At 54.3% G+C, this 20,697-nt stretch overlaps 2 protein-coding genes across 6 annotated transcripts in view; both read right to left on the reverse strand.

The window, feature by feature from the left end:
• The window catches only part of ANKIB1 (ankyrin repeat and IBR domain containing 1), a 34,115-nt gene extending 32,436 nt beyond the window's left edge, over positions 1–1,679 (reverse strand). For 3 of the 5 annotated variants that reach the window (XM_078860651.1, XM_078860653.1, XM_078860649.1), the window contains exon 1: positions 1,592–1,679. The gene's annotated coding sequence lies outside the window, so the exon portion shown is untranslated. The remainder of the gene's footprint in view (positions 1–1,591) is intronic. The other 2 variants (XM_078860652.1, XM_078860650.1) reach the window with 1 other exon arrangement.
• Positions 1,680–5,319: 3,640 nt separating this feature from the next.
• The window catches only part of LOC144934637 (uncharacterized), a 43,187-nt gene continuing 27,809 nt past the window's right edge, over positions 5,320–20,697 (reverse strand). The window contains exons 29-48 of the mRNA XM_078860664.1: positions 20,314–20,367; positions 20,154–20,207; positions 19,284–19,337; positions 19,055–19,108; positions 17,575–17,682; positions 17,390–17,443; positions 17,053–17,106; positions 16,222–16,383; positions 15,762–15,869; positions 14,412–14,519; positions 13,426–13,479; positions 13,018–13,125; positions 11,979–12,032; positions 11,484–11,591; positions 10,715–10,768; positions 10,096–10,203; positions 8,999–9,212; positions 8,290–8,477; positions 7,450–7,683; positions 5,320–6,283 (exon numbers count right to left, since the gene is read on the reverse strand). Of these exons, the coding sequence (XP_078716790.1) occupies positions 6,137–6,283; positions 7,450–7,683; positions 8,290–8,477; positions 8,999–9,212; positions 10,096–10,203; positions 10,715–10,768; positions 11,484–11,591; positions 11,979–12,032; positions 13,018–13,125; positions 13,426–13,479; positions 14,412–14,519; positions 15,762–15,869; positions 16,222–16,383; positions 17,053–17,106; positions 17,390–17,443; positions 17,575–17,682; positions 19,055–19,108; positions 19,284–19,337; positions 20,154–20,207; positions 20,314–20,367 (2,079 nt within the window). The 3' untranslated portion in view covers positions 5,320–6,136. The remainder of the gene's footprint in view (positions 6,284–7,449; positions 7,684–8,289; positions 8,478–8,998; positions 9,213–10,095; positions 10,204–10,714; positions 10,769–11,483; positions 11,592–11,978; positions 12,033–13,017; positions 13,126–13,425; positions 13,480–14,411; positions 14,520–15,761; positions 15,870–16,221; positions 16,384–17,052; positions 17,107–17,389; positions 17,444–17,574; positions 17,683–19,054; positions 19,109–19,283; positions 19,338–20,153; positions 20,208–20,313; positions 20,368–20,697) is intronic.

Genomic DNA, 20,697 nt, shown 5'->3' on the forward strand with positions numbered 1-20,697 from the left:
GTGTGTGAGTGTCTGTGTGTGAGTGTCTGTGTGTGAGTGTCTGTGTGTGAGTGTCTGTGTGTGAGTGTCTGTGTGTGAGTGTCTGTGTGTGAGTGTCTGTGTGTGAGTGTCTGTGTGTGAGTGTCTGTGTGTGAGTGTCTGTGTGTGAGTGTCTGTGTGTGAGTGTCTGTGTGTGAGTGTCTGTGTGTGAGTGTCTGTGTGTGAGTGTCTGTGTGTGAGTGTCTGTGTGTGAGTGTCTGTGTGTGTGAGTGTCTGTGTGTGAGTGTCTGTGTGTCTGTGTGTGAGTGTCTGTGTGTGAGTGTCTGTGTGTGAGTGTCTGTGTGTGAGTGTATGTGTGTGTGAGTGTCTGTGTGTGAGTGTCTGTGTGTGAGTGTCTGTGTGTGTGAGTGTCTGTGTGTGAGTGTCTGTGTGTGAGTGTCTGTGTGTGAGTGTCTGTGTGTGAGTGTCTGTGTGTGAGTGTCTGTGTGTGAGTGTCTGTGTGTGAGTGTCTGTGTGTGAGTGTCTGTGTGTGAGTGTCTGTGTGTGAGTGTCTGTGTGTGAGTGTCTGTGTGTGAGTGTCTGTGTGTGAGTGTCTGTGTGTGAGTGTCTGTGTGTGAGTGTCTGTGTGTGAGTGTCTGTGTGTGAGTGTCTGTGTGTGTGAGTGTCTGTGTGTGAGTGTCTGTGTGTCTGTGTGTGAGTGTCTGTGTGTGAGTGTCTGTGTGTGAGTGTCTGTGTGTGAGTGTCTGTGTGTGAGTGTCTGTGTGTGAGTGTATGTGTGTGTGAGTGTCTGTGTGTGAGTGTCTGTGTGTGAGTGTCTGTGTGTGTGAGTGTCTGTGTGTGAGTGTCTGTGTGTGAGTGTCTGTGTGTGAGTGTCTGTGTGTGAGTGTCTGTGTGTGAGTGTCTGTGTGTGAGTGTCTGTGTGTGAGTGTCTGTGTGTGAGTGTCTGTGTGTGAGTGTCTGTGTGTGAGTGTCTGTGTGTGAGTGTCTGTGTGTGAGTGTCTGTGTGTGAGTGTCTGTGTGTGAGTGTCTGTGTGTGAGTGTCTGTGTGTGAGTGTCTGTGTGTGAGTGTCTGTGTGTGAGTGTCTGTGTGTGAGTGTCTGTGTGTGAGTGTCTGTGTGTGAGTGTCTGTGTGTGAGTGTCTGTGTGTGAGTGTCTGTGTGTGAGTGTCTGTGTGTGAGTGTCTGTGTGTGAGTGTCTGTGTGTGAGTGTCTGTGTGTGAGTGTCTGTGTGTGAGTGTCTGTGTGTGAGTGTCTGTGTGTGAGTGTCTGTGTGTGTGAGTGTCTGTGTGTGAGTGTCTGTGTGTCTGTGTGTGAGTGTCTGTGTGTGAGTGTCTGTGTGTGAGTGTCTGTGTGTGAGTGTCTGTGTGTGAGTGTCTGTGTGTGAGTGTCTGTGTGTGAGTGTCTGTGTGTGAGTGTCTGTGTGTGAGTGTCTGTGTGTGAGTGTCTGTGTGTGAGTGTCTGTGTGTGAGTGTCTGTGTGTGAGTGTCTGTGTGTGAGTGTCTGTGTGTGAGTGTCTGTGTGTGAGTGTCTGTGTGTGAGTGTCTGTGTGTGAGTGTCTGTGTGTGAGTGTCTGTGTGTGTGTGTCTGTGTGTGAGTGTCTGTGTGTCTCTCACCGCCACCGCCGCTGCGCTTTGCTGGACGCGGCCGGAGGCCCGGGACGTCGCCTCCCTCTCCGCCTTCACAATTCCCAGCACGCACGCGCGGCCGCCGGCCTCGCGCGTCGCCATTGGTTATTGAGCCGACCACGAGCACCCAGCGACCAATGGGAGCCGCGGAGACGCGGGGGCGCCGCTAATCCGCGCTGGGAAATTCAGACGGGGCTGTGACGTCACGGCCACGGGACTCGAGTGTTCGATTCCTCGACTCCGCGCCGCGATTCCGTCGCGCGGGTTCGAGAGAATCGATTCTTTAATAAAATCGAGCCGAGCGAGCGGTAACGTGGAGTGGGCGACGTGGCCTTCATCCTCTCGGGTGGCCCCAACCGTCGTCACGCGTCCTCGTGCCACCTGAGACATCATCAGTGTGGGGGCCGCCACGTTTGAAACCGTCGTGGGTTTGACAGCAGCACGATGCTGATGGGGGTGGTGGTGGTGATGGTGGTGGGGGGTCACTGGGTGTCTTGTCGGGGTCGCACGGCAGGGGGCGCCATGAGGGGCGCTGCTGAACACGACGAAGGCCGTCGTCGTACGGGCGAAATGGACGTCGGTTCATTCGAATCCAGGTAGTGGTCAGGAGAGCTGCATGCTGACAATGAATGAATTTCACTTTTATTAAAGAGCCAGAAGCCGATCGGAGAGGTATTCGAGTGAAGCAACTGAACGTTGAAGGACTCTGGAAACCTAAACGTGACGTCCTCGTCAGACGGATGGCGCGTTGCAGATGGAATGGCGACAACTCTTGCTGCTGCTGCTGCCATCTGACAAGCTGCACGTGGCCGGCTCGCCACCTCCATGAGGCCTCGAGGACTTTGCGGTCCAGGCCGCAAGTGACGGCCCATCGACGAGCCCCACGTGACGGTGGTCACCGAAGTGTGTCAGCCCCCCGGGCAAGGAATGGCAACTCAGCCAGCAGCCACTCACCCGGCGACTTGCACAGCCCCCACCGGCACCACCACAGTGCGGCTACTCGGACGATGACTACGCCAGAGAGAAACTCGAGAAATGTCTGCTCAGAATCCAAGACTAGAATGGAGCTGCCTTCGTGGAGATGTCGGATATTGCGGGAGTAACTGTGGTGCCACAACCGCAGAGAAACTCCACAAGCGCCGCGACTCCCCCCCCCCCCGGCCCCTGCACTAAACACGCGACCCGCACGCAGCGCACTCATGGAGTGTCCCGGCGGGGAGTCGCCTGGCACCACGGGTTTTCATCCGAAGGGCCCCGAGAGGGGAAGTCCCACGGTTTCCCAGTGCCAGGAGATTGGCCGACCCCCCCCCCCCCCCCAGGACAAATTAAAATTGTATGGGCGCACAGAAGCTCACCGGGCTCACCGCAATGAGATGCTCACAGCAGCGGAGAGGGCTCAAGGTGAAATATTAGGCGAGCAGCGCAGACGCGGAGGTGGGAGGGAAATCCCTGCGCCCACCGCGGGTTTGTATTCGGCAGCTGGGCGGTCAGGGGTAAGGAATGCGGGCACATGGACAATGGGCCGGGGGATAGCGTAACGTAATGCCCTAGGTAACGGCAGCGAAACGTTTGACAATCGAAAGGTAGGCGCATGATTGGCTGTGCAGGATGATGTAATGTAACCCTGGATTTTTGAAATCCCAGGGCATAAAAAGGGGAACCCGAAACGGTTCAAGCGTCTTCTGATCTCCAGCCGCTTGGTGTCAGGGACCGACTCCCTGCCTGCCTCCTCCGCCTCCGCGTCCGTGCGACGCAGTGAGAACGGCTGCGAGGTGCGTCACAGGGCGCCTGAGTATTTGGGGGAATGCGTAGTGATAGGATAGGCTCTGCTCGCAGAATATTTCCTCCGGGCAGTGCAAGGTTTTGCGCCTTGTAATAAACGTTAGCACAGAGCATCGGTGCAGTGCGATTTGTGTGTGTGGAGCCGCTGCGTGGGCGGACGAGCGGCGAGAGCGAGGGCCGAGCCGCAGCCCGAGCACGCGTTAGAATGATCGCCTGCAGGGGCGCGCGTGTTCGCGCCGCTGCTGCCGTCATGTTCACCGTGGGGCGTGCGCGCGTTAGAATGATCGCCTGCAGGGGCGCGCGTGTTCGCGCCGCTGCTACAGCCTTAGTCGCAGTGTGTGCGCGGTTTGGGATACAGCTGCCCACCGACGCGGGCGTGTTCACGCAGTCGCTGTAATGTTCGCTGTGGGGGCGTGCATGTGTTGCAGTATAATTGCACGCAGGAGCGCGCGCGTTCACACAGCTGCTGTAGCATGAGCGTTGGTGCGTGTGTGGTGTGGTGTGTGTGGAGTGTGGTGTGTGAGTGTGTATGAGTGTGTGTGAGTGCGAGTGTGTGCGTGCGAGTGTGTGTGTGTGGTGTATGGTGTGTGTGTGGTGTGTGTGTGGTGTGTGTGTGTGGTGTGTGCGTGTGGTGTGTGTGGTGTGTGTGGTATGTGTGGTGTGTGTGGGTGGTGTGTGTGGTGTGTGTGGGTGGTGTGTGTGGTGTGTGTGGTGTGTGGTGTGGTGTGGGTGTGTGTGGTGTGTGTGATGTGTGTGGGTGGTGTGTGTGGTGTGTGTGTGGTGTGTGTGGTCCGGCGAGGGCGGTGGGGTGGACGCCGGCCCCCTGCACAGAACTCACCAAACGAGCTCGATGATGATTGGAGTGAGATGTGATACGGTACTATACAGCACATACACAGGCTGATGTCTGATACTGAAGATGAACTCCCGAAGCTAACTACAGAAGGTGTTCACCCGATCATTTGCTCCTGTGACAAAGTGGCCAGACCGGACGAAAGATTAACACGAGGTTAAAATAATACGAAATAAATATGAAATACAAACACAACTGTCATAAGATGCAGAACGTACCTGCCAACAAGGGTATTTCATTGATTTTGATCACGTTGATTAAAACATCTATTGAAATTGAGATGAATAAAACAATGATATAACCATTCTGATCGCTATAAGCCTCAGTGCTTCTTGGAAGCGTATTGTTAATGCCACGGTGGCTAGGAGATGTTAACTACCTCGCATGGTGTACAGGAGGCCGTGGGTTCCATCTCGACCCTGACGCCTGCTGCTGCTGTATATTTGGAGTGTGCGTGTCTCTCTCTCTCCCCGTGGTCGCGTGCATTTTCCTCCGGGTCCTCCCGTTTTTCCTTCAGAATGTAAAGTTCTTTAAGCTAACCAGGTGGTTCAGACTTCAAAGCGCTATTCGTATATTTATCTTAGCATCTTTGAGAATGTGTGCATATTAGTATGCCTACGTTTGTTTACCCACGACCGCCTCAATATTCGTTTTCAGGCTGGTCCTGCCAGGTTTTCACAGTAGGGTGGTGATATCGCTACGTATCCCCCCACTTGAATAATTTGCAGGTATTCTTGTCGTAGCTACGGTAAGAAAACGGAGAGCCTGGAGGAAACCCACGCAGACCATGGCGAGAACGTACACGCTGCACACAGAGAGGCGCCCAGGTCAGGAATGGGATGCAAGCTTCTGGCTTTGGTCGCACAGAAGAGTGACCGCTGCCACCCATGGGTGATGCTCAGAATTGCTGATCTCCAGCGTGATACGTAAAATGTGTTGATGATGAGCGAGGCGCGGTAAGGAGCTTTAATGGAGATGGAAATGATGCATCAACAAACAACTGTCATTCCAGAATAAAACACCGCTCAAATTTACAGTTTTCTTTATTATTTTTTTATTGACATCCCAGATTTGGTTAACATTAATGGAATTAAACACACGAACTCAATACAAATAAGACAATGGGAGAAACATCTTGTGTAGAGAGATGATATTGCAAGGGATAGTTATTTCAATTTAATTTAACAATGGTTTGGAAATTGACATTACTTTTCTTCTCAATCTAAATTTGGTAAATACTTTAGTGTTTATGCCCCGAAAGTGTCCATCATTGTCCTCTTCAAATAATTGGTCGACAGGAGAGTAAAAAACGTAAATCAGTCATCCACAGGCCACATTTTGGAAAACATGGGAAAGTGGTAAATAAAATGGCATCGACTTTGTTTACATCCAGGAGGTCGGACTACAGGCCGACTAAGCACCTGAAATAGCACCAAACGCATTCTCCGAGTTCTGCAATTGTCAGCACTGTTGGTCTAGAACCCTCGTGTTTGTAGTGCCACAGGGACCCTCTGAATAGCTTGAATGTTTTCTTTGTTGACTGAGGTAGCTGCATCTGTGAGGACGCTTTGAAGTAGCACCTCCAATCCGAGCAGGTTAAGATCCCTGTACATTACACACGACTATACTCCCCATCGACGTGCTTTGGGCAACCTTAACGAGACTCAAAAACGCAACAGGCACAAAGCACGACCGGGTGTAAACATTACGTGGAAACTTCTGGCACTTGAAGCACTAGCGTCAGCTGAAACCACCTTGCGCTGGCTTCTGCGGGGTAGATGAACGCTCCTTGTTCACAATGAAATCCAAAATGCAAGCGGGTGGATGGACCGTTTCTGGACAGGAATCACCATTTCAGTGCAGCAGTTCTGGAGATGTGTACAGAGGGCTGTGTCCTTTTACAGGAAGCAAACTGGGCCAATATCTACACCAAACTCCTGATCGGGGCCACCCACATCCTTGGGTGCGATGTCCACAATAGGCAGACGGCTGGTCTTGGGTGTTCTGTACTCAATCACCGTCTTGCCCCACTGGCCGGTGTGCATCTGTGAACAGGAGCAAAGGCGCACGCACTCTTAGAGCCTCCTTACACACTCACGGTCAAGTTTCAAGGAGCCGTTAGTCGGCGATGATTGCTGCTGTGTATAACCCCAATTGAGCAATGTGTGGTATCACTTTTGAATTTAGCAAATTTGGACCCCGATGATTGGTAACATCCACCGTGAAGCAGACGCCGTGTATCATTATGGTCATTACTCCGGCAGTATTAATCAGGGCGGCTGCTGGATTCGAACCGTGAGCCTCTGCTACAAGCAGGGAACGTGCCACCGGTGGGCTGCGTCGACAACAACAACAGCAGCACAGACTGACAAACACAACGCGCTGCTGTGTTCACTTTGGCCTCGTACTTCATCACCCAGACTGCACCCAAATGTACTAGCGTTGTGCTGCGCAGCTGTGCTGCCACCTTTGCCACCGTGCACTGACCAGCATGGTGAAGTCTGGGAACAAATGCCCCTGCAAACCGAACGGCATGGGGAGGCCTTTGTCCAGCGGTGGATTGACAAAAGGGCTGTCCATGTACACATTTACGTGAAAAGATAACTGAATAACATCACATTGTCAAGCGTGTGTGACTATGAGTGTACGAGGCTGTAATGAGTTTGAGGGTGTAGAGTATACCCACGTAGGGTACTTGACGTGTGGCGCTGTGCTGAGTTGTGTGTGCGGCTACGCATGCCAACGTTTGTCTAGTGAGGCTGTGTGCGATGCGTGTGAGAGGGTGGGCGTGCCTGCCTGTGACACCGTGTCGTAGAGTGCTACCTGCGTGTTTACGAATGTGGCTGCCTGTGACTATAGCGAATACATTTGGCCAAATATGTAGAACGCACAAGTTTTATTTAGCTTATTCTGAGTGTGGTGTGAGTGTGCATGTGCGCGGTGCTACGAACCTGGCGACGAATATCTAAACCGATCCTGGGCCTCCCCTAGGTCGACTCACCCTCAAATGAGTACTTGGTGCGATGTGTAAATGTGAACACTAGGGAGACGAAAGTAGCCGTGCATGGTGCTGGCCACCCACGCCCTCCTGTGCCATTCCGGCCTTCATAGGTGCTAGCTAACAGCACTTTCCCCTACAGTCTGTTCACTCTGTACGGTGGATGTTTGTTTTTGCCAGCGTGTAGGCACGCCGTGTGGTGCAGGCACTTACGGTGCAACCGTCTTCCAGCACAGAGTAGGCCAACTTGGAGTTGCCCTCGGCACGGATTTCCATCTCGTTGGAGCCTTGCAGCAGCAGCGCCTGCTGCAGGTTCCCAGCGGCTCCGTTCTGGTAGGCCACGCTGTTCTTGCAGTGATACGTGATCTTCTGGGAGGCCTCCGTGGAGAAGAGGCGCAGGAACGTGAGCTGGATCTCCGTGCTGTGGCTGTCTTCTCCGTACGTGAACTGTGCACAACAGGGGGAAATCATTCGCTCGATTAAACAGTTACCCTCTCGTTGGCAAGGACGCACAAACTTTGGAGGCATGCACTGTTTGAAAATCTAAGCCCACATCAGCCCACGGATGGGTGATAAGGCCACCCGGAAACGAGTATGGAATTTACGGACACTTGGAACCAAGTCCTCATTGTAGGATCAGATAACCTAGGTGAGACTAAGGCCAGGTTGAGATACCAATTTACACTGATGCATATTGCCAGGAATCAAGCCCAGGCAGCAACTAAAATGTTTGATCAATTAATGAGTCAACCTCCCTAATTAACCTCTTCAAAAAGTCAAAGGAGCAAGCTCTTGCTTCTGCATTTTTCAAACTAAATGGACGAAGAGAGCTGAATGACTATTGAGCCATGGTGTACAAATGACGAGGGCACACACTGGAGGACCACGAGAAGAGCCATTTCTCCATGTTACCAACCCGCGTTGATGTCCTTCCTGCTGTTTCCCATTAGCAAATGCCACCCCCGCACCTCTGAAGCAGCAGCAGCAGCATCGCGTGTGCTCTGCGCCATTACCAAGTGGGTTGTGTGTGTGTCTGGAGGCAGCAGCAATGACCTGGGCATCTGGGCTCATCGTGACTCCGAACCAGACGTGCTTCTTGCTGCCGCTGGCCTTGAGCCACCAGTTCTTGCGCGCGATGCTGGGATTGTCGGCGTTCATGCAGCTCTCTCCCGTCTCCATGTTGCACCAAACCTGGATGGCGTCCGACTTGGAGCCCTCGTTGGGGTCAATCCAGTACAGGCCTGGTGGGACAGGAGGGCACCGTTATGCAACAGCAGGGGCGACAATGCCGCGTGTGGAATATTTGAATGGTGGTAAGTGAAGGCGGCACGTGATGGAGGTAAGGTGTTGAGAATTTTACTAGCTTACTGCAATTGCCCAGTTAAACCTTTGTATTATCAAAAGACTTTCAAGTTAATTTATGATTGGGAAATCTACGTTTAGTTACTCCATTATATTAAAATATTATTTAAATTAGTCATTTTTTACTAAGTCACGTTTTAACTTTTCTACAATTAATGCTGCACATAGCTGTATAACGGTCATTTGCACTATTTGATAAAACCTCTGCAGGCACGAACATGTACGTTTACCGCCATTGCTTTCTAGACGAATCATTGATTCACCTTGCACCACACCGCGTGTGCATGCCGCCTCGGGCCGCTGCGGCGTGTCGATGCGCCTGGGTGGCGCGGTGGGGTGCGGGGTGGGGGGTGGGTGGGGGGAGGGGTGGGGGTGGCACGGTGGGGTGGGGGCTACGCACCGCTGGGCAGGTCGGGGTAGCACAGCTTGAGGTTGCGGCAGGTGCGTGCCGGGTTCTTCTGCGAGCCGTCGGGGCTCACCATGTTCTCCACGCGCACATTCAGGGAGCTGATGGAGGCCTCCAGCTCGAGATTGCGCTCGCCCTGGTTCTGAGCCTCGTCGGCGGCGAAGCCTCCGGACGGGGGTCCTGGGGGGCCGGGGGGACCGGGGGGACCCTGCCGGGGCACAAACAAGCGTCGGGAAAGCGTCGGGCACGCGTGTTGTGTACGCGTCGGGCACGCGTTGTGTACGCGTGGCGCGTGTTGCGTACGCGTAGCGCGCGTTTCGCTATGCGCGGCCCTGCGTTACGCTTGTCACTTGTCTGATGACCACCGACAGGGGCTGGTTGACTCCGATCCGAACGGTCCAGTGCCGTACAGGGTTAAACACATCCACCTCCTGTCATTCGATCTGAGTGTGCAATGTTACCTTCTGTTGTAGATGATACTCGCTGCAGAAATGTTATTTTCACATATGGCAGTCAGTTGCATGCAATATTATGGGACGGCAGCCATCCAGATGAGGTCGCTCACAATCACGTACAACTTTTAACATTGGCTGCCCATTAATAATTAATCAATTGCTGTGGTGAGGGAATAACTGAAAAACTTATTTCAAAAGTAGAAAATTGCCATCGACAGTCTATCTGCCGTGACTGTCATCAATGAGGACTTCTGCGCCAAGCAGTGAGAGTGGGTATGCTTGCATGCGTTGGCTGCTGACGAGGTTGGTACGTGGGTTTAGGAGGTGGGTGAGCTGCTAGTTGGGGGTGGGGATAACCAACTCAGCATACGGGTTGGTAGATGTATTAGATATTGAAAGGAATATTGAAGGTTTTGTGTATGGGCCAATGCGTGGGTGGCCAATGAGAGCAGATAGGTGGGTTCATGATGGATGAATTCATGCATGGGCTGATGGGTGAGCTGGTAGGAGGGTTCAAAGGTGGATGAACTTGAAAGTTGTTGGCCTATTAGTTTGATTTTTGGATTGCTTGGCTGGATAATACACGGCGGATAAACCGTCTGGCAGTTGATGGAGTGCAGATGTGGGGGCACTCACGGCGGCACCAGCTTCTCCGTTGCGTCCACGGGGGCCGGCAGGACCGAGAGGACCAGGAGCACCATTGGCACCATCCTTACCGTGGGAACCAGCGCCACCAACGGGACCCTGCAGGACGCATGTGCAGAGGCACGCACATCCTCAACAAACATCGCCAGGGGCTGCGATTCCTGATGGCCTCTCTGAATATCAGCAACACAACAGTGGCATTGACCCAGCACGATCTCGGCGGTGAGATGAGCGTTGTCGAAGTGCTGCCACCCCTGGTTTGGTGAGAGTCACCCTCTCGTGATGGCGGTGCCGACGGCTGCCCCCCCGCTTCCCAGTAGCATAAGTCAGCAGGCCCCTCTTTCGAGGCTGAGCTTGACTCCAGTGGCAAGTCCACTACGCTACAGCTCCTCCTGGCACGACATCAACCTCTCTGCTCTAGAGCCCTTGCTGCGCTAACTTAGCCCCTTTTAGCTGGCCAAACAAAAAGTGCCTGTCGGCAACGTCACTCTGTAATTTAGACAATCACATTTACTTTATTGGTCCTCCGAGTTCATCAATTCGGAGGATTCTCCTATTTACACGATTCTATAACGGGGGACCTCGCTGCTGCATCGCAGCGTGCACTCACCCTCGCTCCAGCAGGGCCCGCGGGGCCGGGCGTGCCGCTCTCTCCGCTCAAGCCCTGGTCGGGAGGAGGAGGTTGCACACAGACACGAGTGGTTAGTTCCTTTGGCGGTGCGTTTACTCACAAGACCGTTCACTGCGGCGGCGGTGACGGTGCGAACGTGGCGGCACGCGGCACGATGGCAGAGCGACTCCCTGCCGGTGAGACGCGGTGGCCACGGCACGCGGTGCGGCACATGGCGAAAACCGAAGAGGAACGTCGAAAAACAACGCGGGGAAAACTACAGCCGGTGGGTGCGTTCCGGCCGCTCGGAACGCAGCTATGGTCGTGCCGACACGGACAGCCATTCAGCTTGAAGGGGTCTGGAATGGACGCTGCTGGTAACGATGACATAGGTGGTGCCAATTACAGATATGTAGAGGAAAAATTCTGGTCAATGTACTTGCTTGATCTTGAAAAAAGGATAATGAATATAGACATTATGACATGAGAGATCACCATTATTGAAGCCTAATATATGATGATGATGATGATGATGAAAAAAATAATGAGGTATACGAAATATATAATTTGATATATTTGCAATGAATTCGCGGTAGTTGTACAGAATATATGGTGGCTGTGTGTGTGTGTCTGTGTGTGTGTGTGTCTGTGTGTGTCTGTGTGTGTGTATGTGTGTGTGTATGTGAGTGTGTGTGTGATGTGTGTGTATGTGAGTGTGTGTGTGGTGTGTGTGTGTGTATGTGAGTGTGTGTGTGTGTCTGTGGCTTACGGGTGGGCCTGGTGGGCCAGGAAGACCGGCGAATCCACGGTGGCCCTTGTGTCCTCTCTCTCCTGCTGCGCCGCCCTCCCCTCGCTCTCCCAAGCCGCCCAAGGGGCCCTGCACGGCACGAAACAATTTGATCGTGTGCGTGATGACACGTGTGAGAGCCTGTGTTGTGCGGGAGAGCGTGCATTCGTGATTTATCAAGTTGTGTGCAAGTGCGATCGATTGTGTTTTGGGTTACGTATTATATGTCACTGTGAGAGCGAGTGCACAACTGCGTGCACGATTTATGAAATCGTGTTGTTCATGTTGCAGATGGCAGTGCCCACCTTGGTGCGTGCGTGACTCTGCGCGTGTTGAGTTTGTGAAAGTCAATTCGTGTGAATGCGCGACCACGAGCGTGACCACGTGGTGGATGCGTTGTGAGACGTGTGGCGTTGCGCACGTGTGTGGCGTGTGTCAACGCGTGAGTGAGCTGTGTCACGTGGAAGTGCCACCTACCACGGGGCCACGGGGTCCAGGTGGGCCGGCAGGTCCGGATGGCCCTGCGGGGCCCTGCAGGCACACGGGAGGTTAGATGCAGCGACCGGCTCAACACACACTCCGCACCACCAGCACAGCACACACAGTTCTTTGCTGACTATCAAATGTCGTTTAAGAGTTGTATCTGCATTGTTTGATATTTTGACCTTATACATTGTTGTTATTTTTTTCAATCTTTTATTGCACATGCACTGTATTACTTTCACGACCCAGCTCTCCCTAAAATAAAGGAGGATACATCACGCTTAGGCACAGGTTCTGAAGTCACGCTTTCCAACACGCAGTTGTCCTCGGAAGTATTTAATTAGCGATAGCAGAGGTGCTCGCGCAAGGAGCTAGAAGCCACAGCGTCTCAAGGCCTAGGCCGTGATGAGGCACGCGGCTCGGATCCCGTCGCTGCCGACAGGGGAGGGTGGGAGGGAGACGGGGGAGGGTGGGGAGGGAGACGGGCCGAAGCCGTCAGGCCCGGGAGGCCAGGCCGGCAGGGCCAGGAGGCCAGGCCGCGTGCATTTAGCGCTGAACTTTGTCTCAACGATTGGGGCGACCCTTTGATCAATTGGGGCAACTTTTTTTTGGCAAGCTCCTTAAAGCAACACAACTGGATACTAAAGTCCGTTGGTGCTGAATCATTTTGTACGAGAGTTATCGTGATCCCTTCTTACAGAGGGCGCATGCAGTTAATGCATTGCTAACGCTTTCAACCGGCGTTGAAAGCATTGAAATGAAAATTTTAGTTCCGATGGGCTCTTGTCTTTCTAAATAAAGGAACCGATTGATGTATTAAATTATCAGGGCACCGCGCAGGATTGCAGACCCAGGAGAGAGTGGGAGCTACAGGCAGAGGTGACGCTGGACAGGGCAGGGCAGTCCCAGTGCCTGTGTGTGTGCGTGCGACTGTGTGTGTGTGCGTGCGAGTGCGTGCGTGCGAGCGTGTGCGTGTGTGTGAGTGCGTGTGCGTGTGTGTGTGCGACTGTGTATGCTCCACGCGAGTCCTTACAACGTCTCCCCTCTCCCCAGTGCGGCCTGGTGAGCCTGCCTGGCCGCTAGGGCCAGATGCCCCCGGGGCTCCAGCGGGGCCGGCATTGCCAGGGGGGCCACGGTCTCCCTGCACTCACGGTAACACGGCAACCACGACACCACGCACACCGTCACCCTCCCGGCCGACGCGCCGCCCCCACCCGCACCGCCCCCATCGTCGCCACCGCCACCATGAACACCTCCACCCTTATCTCCACCACCCATGCCACCAACACAAAGGCCAACGCAACTACCAACAGCAGCGACATTATCTGTAGCGCTAACAATACCATCGGCAACACCACAACCAACAATAATGAGTGAGTGGGTGAGTGAGTGAGTGAGTGGGTGAGTGAGTGAGTGGGTGGGTGAGTGTCTGGTGCTGCACCTTTGGCCCTTGAGGTCCATCACGTCCTGGCAGACCATCAGCTCCAGCAGCGCCCTGAACGCACGGTCAGAGTGGCACAGCCACACACGTGTGCGGGTCACCATCGCGATCACTCCAAGTGTAAGTTGACTGTCATTACATTAAAAAGGGTTATATTTCAGATGTTCATATGCTGTATTATCCAAAGAGTTATGAAAATTACTTGACTTTATTTGCTAGATACATTTATTTTATTTTATTCATCTGGTAATTAGTGTTAATTAGGCACTCGAATAGCAACATAACATCACAGATTTATAACCTGGGGTACTCTTTACGAATTAATTTAACCAACAGTTTTCAACCTTACTCTGGCTGAGAAAGTATTACAGCTGCTTAAACAATCTGAGGTGGCCCCGTGACAGTTGCCAGCGTTTTACAGGAATCTACAAACATACGCACGCTCTGCTGGCATGGTGTTAGTCAACCCCACGCTAATTAGTTCATTTGGTTGAGCTGAAAGCTCTCCGTTGAAAGGAGACAAGTTCAAATTCCAGCCAGGGCCCACGTCTCCGAAGCCAGTGAAACAAGTCCACCTAATCAGCTGGTCCACGCGGGTGAGAAGTCCCCAATGGAGATATTTTGCTGGGACTGGTCCCCCACCAAAGGGACGTAAAACTCTCAGCATTGGCTCAGCAGTGCCAACGGAGGCAACCGCTATACGTGAACCCGGCGACACAGTTTGACCCCGGCGACACAATTTGACCCGGTGACACCTTTTGACCCTGGTGACACCGTTTGACCCCGGTGATACCGTTTGACCCGGTGACACCTTTTGACCCTGGTGACACCTTTTGACCCTGGTGACACCGTTTGACCCCGGTGATACCGTTTGACCCTGGTGACACCGTTTGACCCCGGTGACACCGTTTGTCCCCGATAACACCGTTTGACCCCCGTGACACTGCTTGACCCCGGCTCGCTCGGCCTATGCTGGGAACACTCACGTCACGGCCACTGTCACCGGGGGATCCTGCGGAGCCCATGGCACCGGCGGGACCGGCTGACCCCCTCTCTCCGCTCGGGCCGACGGTACCTTGCTTGCCAGACTCTCCCTGCACACACGCACAAAGACAAATATCCCCCGTATAGCCTTAACAGACAGTTTGGGCAAGTGCTGTTAGCGAGTAGCACCTACGAAGGCACCGGGTACTCATTTGAGGCTGAGTCGACCTAGGGGAGGCCCAAGACCGGTTCAGATAATTGTCACCGGTGTTGGCCATGAGCGAGAATCGAACTCGGGTCGCCGGCTTCGTAGCGCAGCATAGCGCTAACCACGCACGCACACACACACACACAAGCACCCACGACGCACCGCAAATGCCATTCCCCACCATAATGGGGATGATGTCACCAGGGCATGCGGAGAACCCCCCCCCCCCGCCCCATTGAGACTCGAGGTGAGGCACACTGCGGCGGCAAGGCCCGCGTGGCGCACGGCAGGGCGCTGTGGCCAGCACCAGGCCCCAGCGCCGCTTGACGGTGCGGTGTTTACGGTGCGGTGTTTACACCGCACCGTCCACTCACTTGGCACTGAATCAATTTGGGCATTGCCAAGAACTGGTTCAGGTACACTGTCATAACCACTATAGTGATACTTCCTAACAAGTCAAATAATCACTTAATCACATTGAAAGGGATTAACCCTGAGAGTTTCCACAGGGCGTCTGAAATTATTTTGTTGTGTGGTAACTGCAAAGTGAAGCAAGCTTAGGTAATAACGGTCATAACATGTATTCACACCACGGACATGACCTTGCAAGGAATTTACAACGGAATTCACAATGGGAATCTCATTCGGAGCCTTTGCCGCATCACATTCGATGGTTAAATGTCAGTTGTGCAGAGTTTAAATGTGGAATAGCCTTGTAAGTATGATCCATGTTCTTGGCGTCCCTGAATATCCACAGCTCAGTAACTTGCCAATGAGGTTTACGATCACACCATGGGGAAAATCATCTAAAGTGCTACAGTTTAAGCAAGTGCTGAGTTGCCATGGCCGTGGGTCATGATGTCACATTGGTCACATACCACCTGATCATCACAAGAGTGCCTTTCAGTAACTTCCCCTTGTGGCTAAAGCAAGTTTATAATTGGCAATGAAGTCATGTGAACGCACGGCTGGGAGAGCAAGACAAGGGGTTCTACGAGGCTGGATCAACGTCGACTGGTGAAGGAGAGGAAGGAGCTGTGTGTACGAATGACACGGCCTGGTGGGGGTCATCCGCCGCTCCCTACGCGAGAGCGTCGACTTGCTGCGTGCGGACGGCACTGTAGGTGCGGTGACCGGCACTCACCGCGGGACCAGCAGGGCCATTGAATCCCCTCTCTCCACGCTGTCCGGGCAGACCCACGACACCACGGCTACCAGCCAATCCCGAGGGGCCGGGGGAACCTTCCGCTCCCTACGTGCGCGCGCACACACACGCACACAGATTATGCACAATCACGCACGCGTGCCAGCGCTTTGCGCGTCGGCACACTGATGCGCGGTGGTTCTGCCGGCTTCATTCCTCACAGCGCACACTTCGCTATTTGGCGCGTCGAGGAGCGACGGATGATTTAAGAGTAAAACAAAGTGCACGTGATTAACGATTAACGTAAACGACGTGAGCGGCCCTGAAGCATTCTTCCGATGCAGTGTGGCCACGGACTTGATTGCAGGTTCGTCGCGTGGTGTGTCGATGCGGTTTTCCGTGAGCGTCGCCGTGACGACGGAGAGCCGCGCGGAGCGGGCCGCTCCAGGGCGGCACTCACCACGGAGCCGTCGTCTCCGGGCGCTCCCTTCTCGCCCGAGGGGCCTGTGACTCCTGCAGGGCCTGGCGCTCCCGTGCTTCCTGGGGGCCCGGTCTCTCCGCGAGGGCCCTTGGTGCCCTCCTTGCCATCGGGGCCGGAGGGGCCGGGTGGCCCGGGGTTTCCCTGCACAGAGGCGGCAGCATCAGTACTGCTCGCAGCGCCCTCCGTGGCTCCTGCTGTCATCTGCATGGCGCTGAGGCTCCTGAAGACAGCTCGTTGTTATTTGTTGTTATTTGTTTACCCAGGAAAGCTTCGCCGAGTCTCAGTGTCTGCAGTAGGGGGCGATATTGTTACGTGTGATGCCAATTGAGTTATTTGAGAATAATATTTCAACTTTGAGATGTTTGGCCAATACCGGTTACATCGAGGAACGTGAAATTGCAAACTGCTCTCCGATTCAACAAGAAGCATCCCTCCACTAAAGACTGCTGCAGTCTTAGTTGATGTCCATTCAATCCACATTAGTGTGTGGGCTAGAAGCTTGGGTTTCAGCGGCCACGTGGTAAAGAGCTTTCGAGTAAATGTTCGATAGAGGGCGGCACTTTGTGAAGGAGCGCCGTCCTGTAACGAGTGCGTCAGGGATGCTACCGCAGGAGTCCGCAGGTGTGCTCCTGAACAGGTGGAGACATCAGTGCAGCACTCAGATGTCCCAATGTATGCATCCCAAATCTACCCACTGCATCCGTCCACCGACATCGCAATAATGTCACTTCCCCCCCTGCGCCGCCTCTGCCAGTGAGGGCGACGTCACGCCGAGTGGGATCACTGCGAGGGAGTGGCTCGGCTACTCACAACGGGGCCAGCAGCGCCCACGCGACCGGCAGCGCCGGGGAATCCAGATACACCCTGCACACACACACACACAGGCACACAGGCACGCCGGTAAACAACCACACACCTCATTGCTAATCGCTACTGCACTTACAGAAAACATACAAATGAAGACAAGCCACCGACTGGAAGAGCAGTATAATAAATGCAACTGCTTTCTTCCTCTCTCGAGGTTGCGAAGGCAGAGCAGGAGGAGGGTCGAGGAGTGGGAGGTCGAGACGGGGGGGGGGGGGGTGAGGAGCCATGTCGAGGGTGATGAGGAGCTGTGTGCGGGTACAAGGGAGGAGGAGGTTCTCACCCCTGGGCCAGAAGGACCGCGATCGCCCTTGGGACCGGCTGGTCCGGCAGGACCCTGCGGGGGGACACGCAGAACGACACTCAGCCACAGAGACAGCCGCACTCTCGCCTGTCGTAATTGGCGTGGGGCCCCGACAAGCCGGCGAGCGACGCCGCCACCGCCGCGCTCCGTTCCGCGCCTCTTACCGCGGAACCGGCGCCTCCTGCGGGGCCGCCTGGGCCGGCCGCCCCCGACTCTCCGCGGGCTCCGGTCTCTCCCGGCTCTCCCTTGCCACCGGGCAGTCCGTCCAGACCCTGGGGAGAGGTTCGCACGCGGGGCGGAGCGCGGTTAGCTCCGCGAACGCGCGGGGCGGGGACGAGCGGGTGCATGCTCGGAGCACGTGCGTCAGATGTACGGAACGGATGTGATGTGATACTAATACGACGTTCGTCTTGTACAGCCGCTGCGTGAGCACAACCAACGGGAGTCGTTTCACTCCCACAGGAGAAACCAGCATGGCAGCTGTGAACGCAATCCTGGAGAGTATCACCTGATAGGAACATTCTCCTGTCCAGTTTGATATCATAATGCTGTGGCTGGGACAAGGATTTTCGGAGTTGTCGCCTGCACAACAAGAACCTCTTTGAGTCTTGGGTGTATTTACCTTGACCGCAAGGACCCTGAACGTGAATTAGAATGGCTCAATACGCTTTATTGCGCGCTACGATTCCCAATCGCACTTTAAATAAGGACAGTTTAATGTTCAATTGGCGGCATTAAACGCAGCATAGCAGTGCTGTGCATGATATGCTATCCGACGCACTGCTCATGCCGCACATGGCACCGTGATTCGTCGTGAATGTGTGGGCAGTCTAAACCCCATTGACTAATCTACCCGGCACACTGCCGTCACTGCCGTGGATGGCAGGCGCATTCACAGATCACTCACCAATCAGAGATCACTCACAAATCACTCGCAGATCACTCACAAATGACTTGTGTGCCCGAGAGTCATTTCATTGATGACGCTCGGCGCTGCCTCTTGAGCTTGTTTTCAAACCCCCGGCATCCGAATCTCAAGCTCGTGAGCCAACAGCAGGAGAGTAACTGAGCAGTGTGGCTGAGCAGTCCCTGTTGAGGCGGTGTCAGCTACTTCTCTACGATTTTGACTCAACGTAAAGTCAGAAACAAAAGCTGGAAAAAAGGGGCATTGTATTTTTATCTTAATTATGCGGAAGATCTTGAAGGTCCCGTAGTGGCAAGATCATTGAAACTAATACTCATCTTTAGCCGTGATCTACTCCCTGCTGCATCATGGCCTCCCGAAGCTGTCACCACCTCCCATGGCCCTGCGATGCAACAATCCATCTGCACACGGAGCGACTCCCATCGCTCCGTCTCCTCCTCGCTGGGCGTCCTCTCTGGTGAGTTCTCTCATTTGGCTGCCACTCCGTCGATCGTCTCTGCCACCACGAGTGTGAGTGTGCCACCAAACGCTAACGATACATCTGTCGGGTTCCAATACTGTGGACTTTCTGTGCACTACGTAGAGTCAACCACTGCTGATGAACACAACGACCTCCTGTACCCAGCAGCCTCGGTGCCGTGCAACCCCGGCGACTGAGCGTTCAAACTCAGACTTGCGGGGCGGCGTTGGTGCGCGCGTGCGGCCGTGCGTGGACTCACGGAGGGACCGGCGAAGCCAGATGGACCGCTGGGGCCTCCCTCTCCGCGCTCACCCTGCGGAACACCACGCGAGACGACATCACGTGTGAGCGCGCGTGGAAGCGTGCGCGAGCGCGCGTGCGGTCGCGTGCACGAGCGTGCCGCTGTGGTGCTGGGCGCGTGCTGTGCTTGTGGCCGTTCGTTGTTTTCGCCACGCGACCGTCGATCAGTGGCGGTGCGGCGCACTCACGGGAGATCCACGGCCGCCGATGGGACCGGCGGGACCCCCGGGGCCCCCCTCTCCCTGCGGGGAAGAGAACGGGAAGGCGGCGTCAACACGGCCACTCGCGGCGCCGGAGCCCCTCCCAACGGCAGAGCATCCTGAGATCGTCGTGGGGTGAGCTTGGAAGAAGACGCCGCAGAACTACTTGCGAGTCACATTGGTCGGTCTCACCCAACTCTGGACAACAACGCTGGAATATACGCCATGAAGACTAAATCGCAGGATCAGTAATCACGTACATTGTACAGTATTGGGACTGTATGTGCACATCTCAGAGCTGGGATGGACTGAATTAATGAAAAGAGCAAATGTAATGGTTTTATTCCGTGATTGGTGACCAGGCTGAGACTGTGAACTTGCTGTCCCTAAGGAGAGGCATTCATCACAGATTGCCGCTGGGATACGAACCTACGCTCAGCGGTGCTGCGTCAATGCCCGGGCGTGAGTGCTCCGGACCTCACGAGCCACTCGGCTCCCTTCCTCCAATCAGATCCCCGATGGCGCTCTTTGTCCCCAGAGTCTAATCTCATCTCGGCCAATCACGAGCCGAGTTGATTTCACAGTGTGGAACTCCGTACCTGGTGATGTTATAGTCAGCTGTGCTTGTGGGATGGTGAGGATTTTTATTTTTTTTAAGTCTCAAAAATGAATCGAGTTATTTTTTTTGCACGACACCAGAGAGCCGTGGCGAGTGATGACTTTAAGTCCACACTGTGCTCACGCACACACGCACATACGCACGAGCACACGCACACACGCACGAGCACACACACATACGCACGCGCACACGCACATACGCACGAGCACACGCACACACGCACGCGCACACGCACTCACCCTCTCCCCACTTGGCCCAGCTGCTCCGGGGGAACCAATGGGACCGGTCAGACCCTGGAAGACAGCAGATGCCAGTTAATGCCACGTGCAGGAGGGAACAGGAGAGCCTCGTGTGCGCGCCATGTGGAGGCCACGTGAAACGAGGCGGCGCAGCGCTTACCCGGGGGCCGTCTTTCCCTGGGCCGCCATCAGCGCCACTGGGGCCAGGCTCGCCCTGTCACGCACGCACAGACACGCACACAGATCAATACTTACAGATACACAGATCAATACTTAAAGATACACAGATCAATACTTACAGATACACAGATTTAAACTTACAGATACACAGATTTAAACTTACAGATACACGCACGCACAGACACGCACACAGATCAATACTTACAGATACACAGATAAATACATACAGATACACGCACGCACACACACAGAGATACGTAAGCACATTACACACACACACACACGCTCGTGTCTACGCACACGCAGACACATGCAAATGTGTACGTTCAAGCGATCTCGAATGCGTACAAGCACAGCGATGCTG

Source organism: Lampetra fluviatilis, chromosome 10, assembly GCF_964198595.1.
Source record: "Lampetra fluviatilis chromosome 10, kcLamFluv1.1, whole genome shotgun sequence".
Classification (NCBI taxonomy): Eukaryota; Metazoa; Chordata; class Hyperoartia; order Petromyzontiformes; family Petromyzontidae; genus Lampetra; species Lampetra fluviatilis.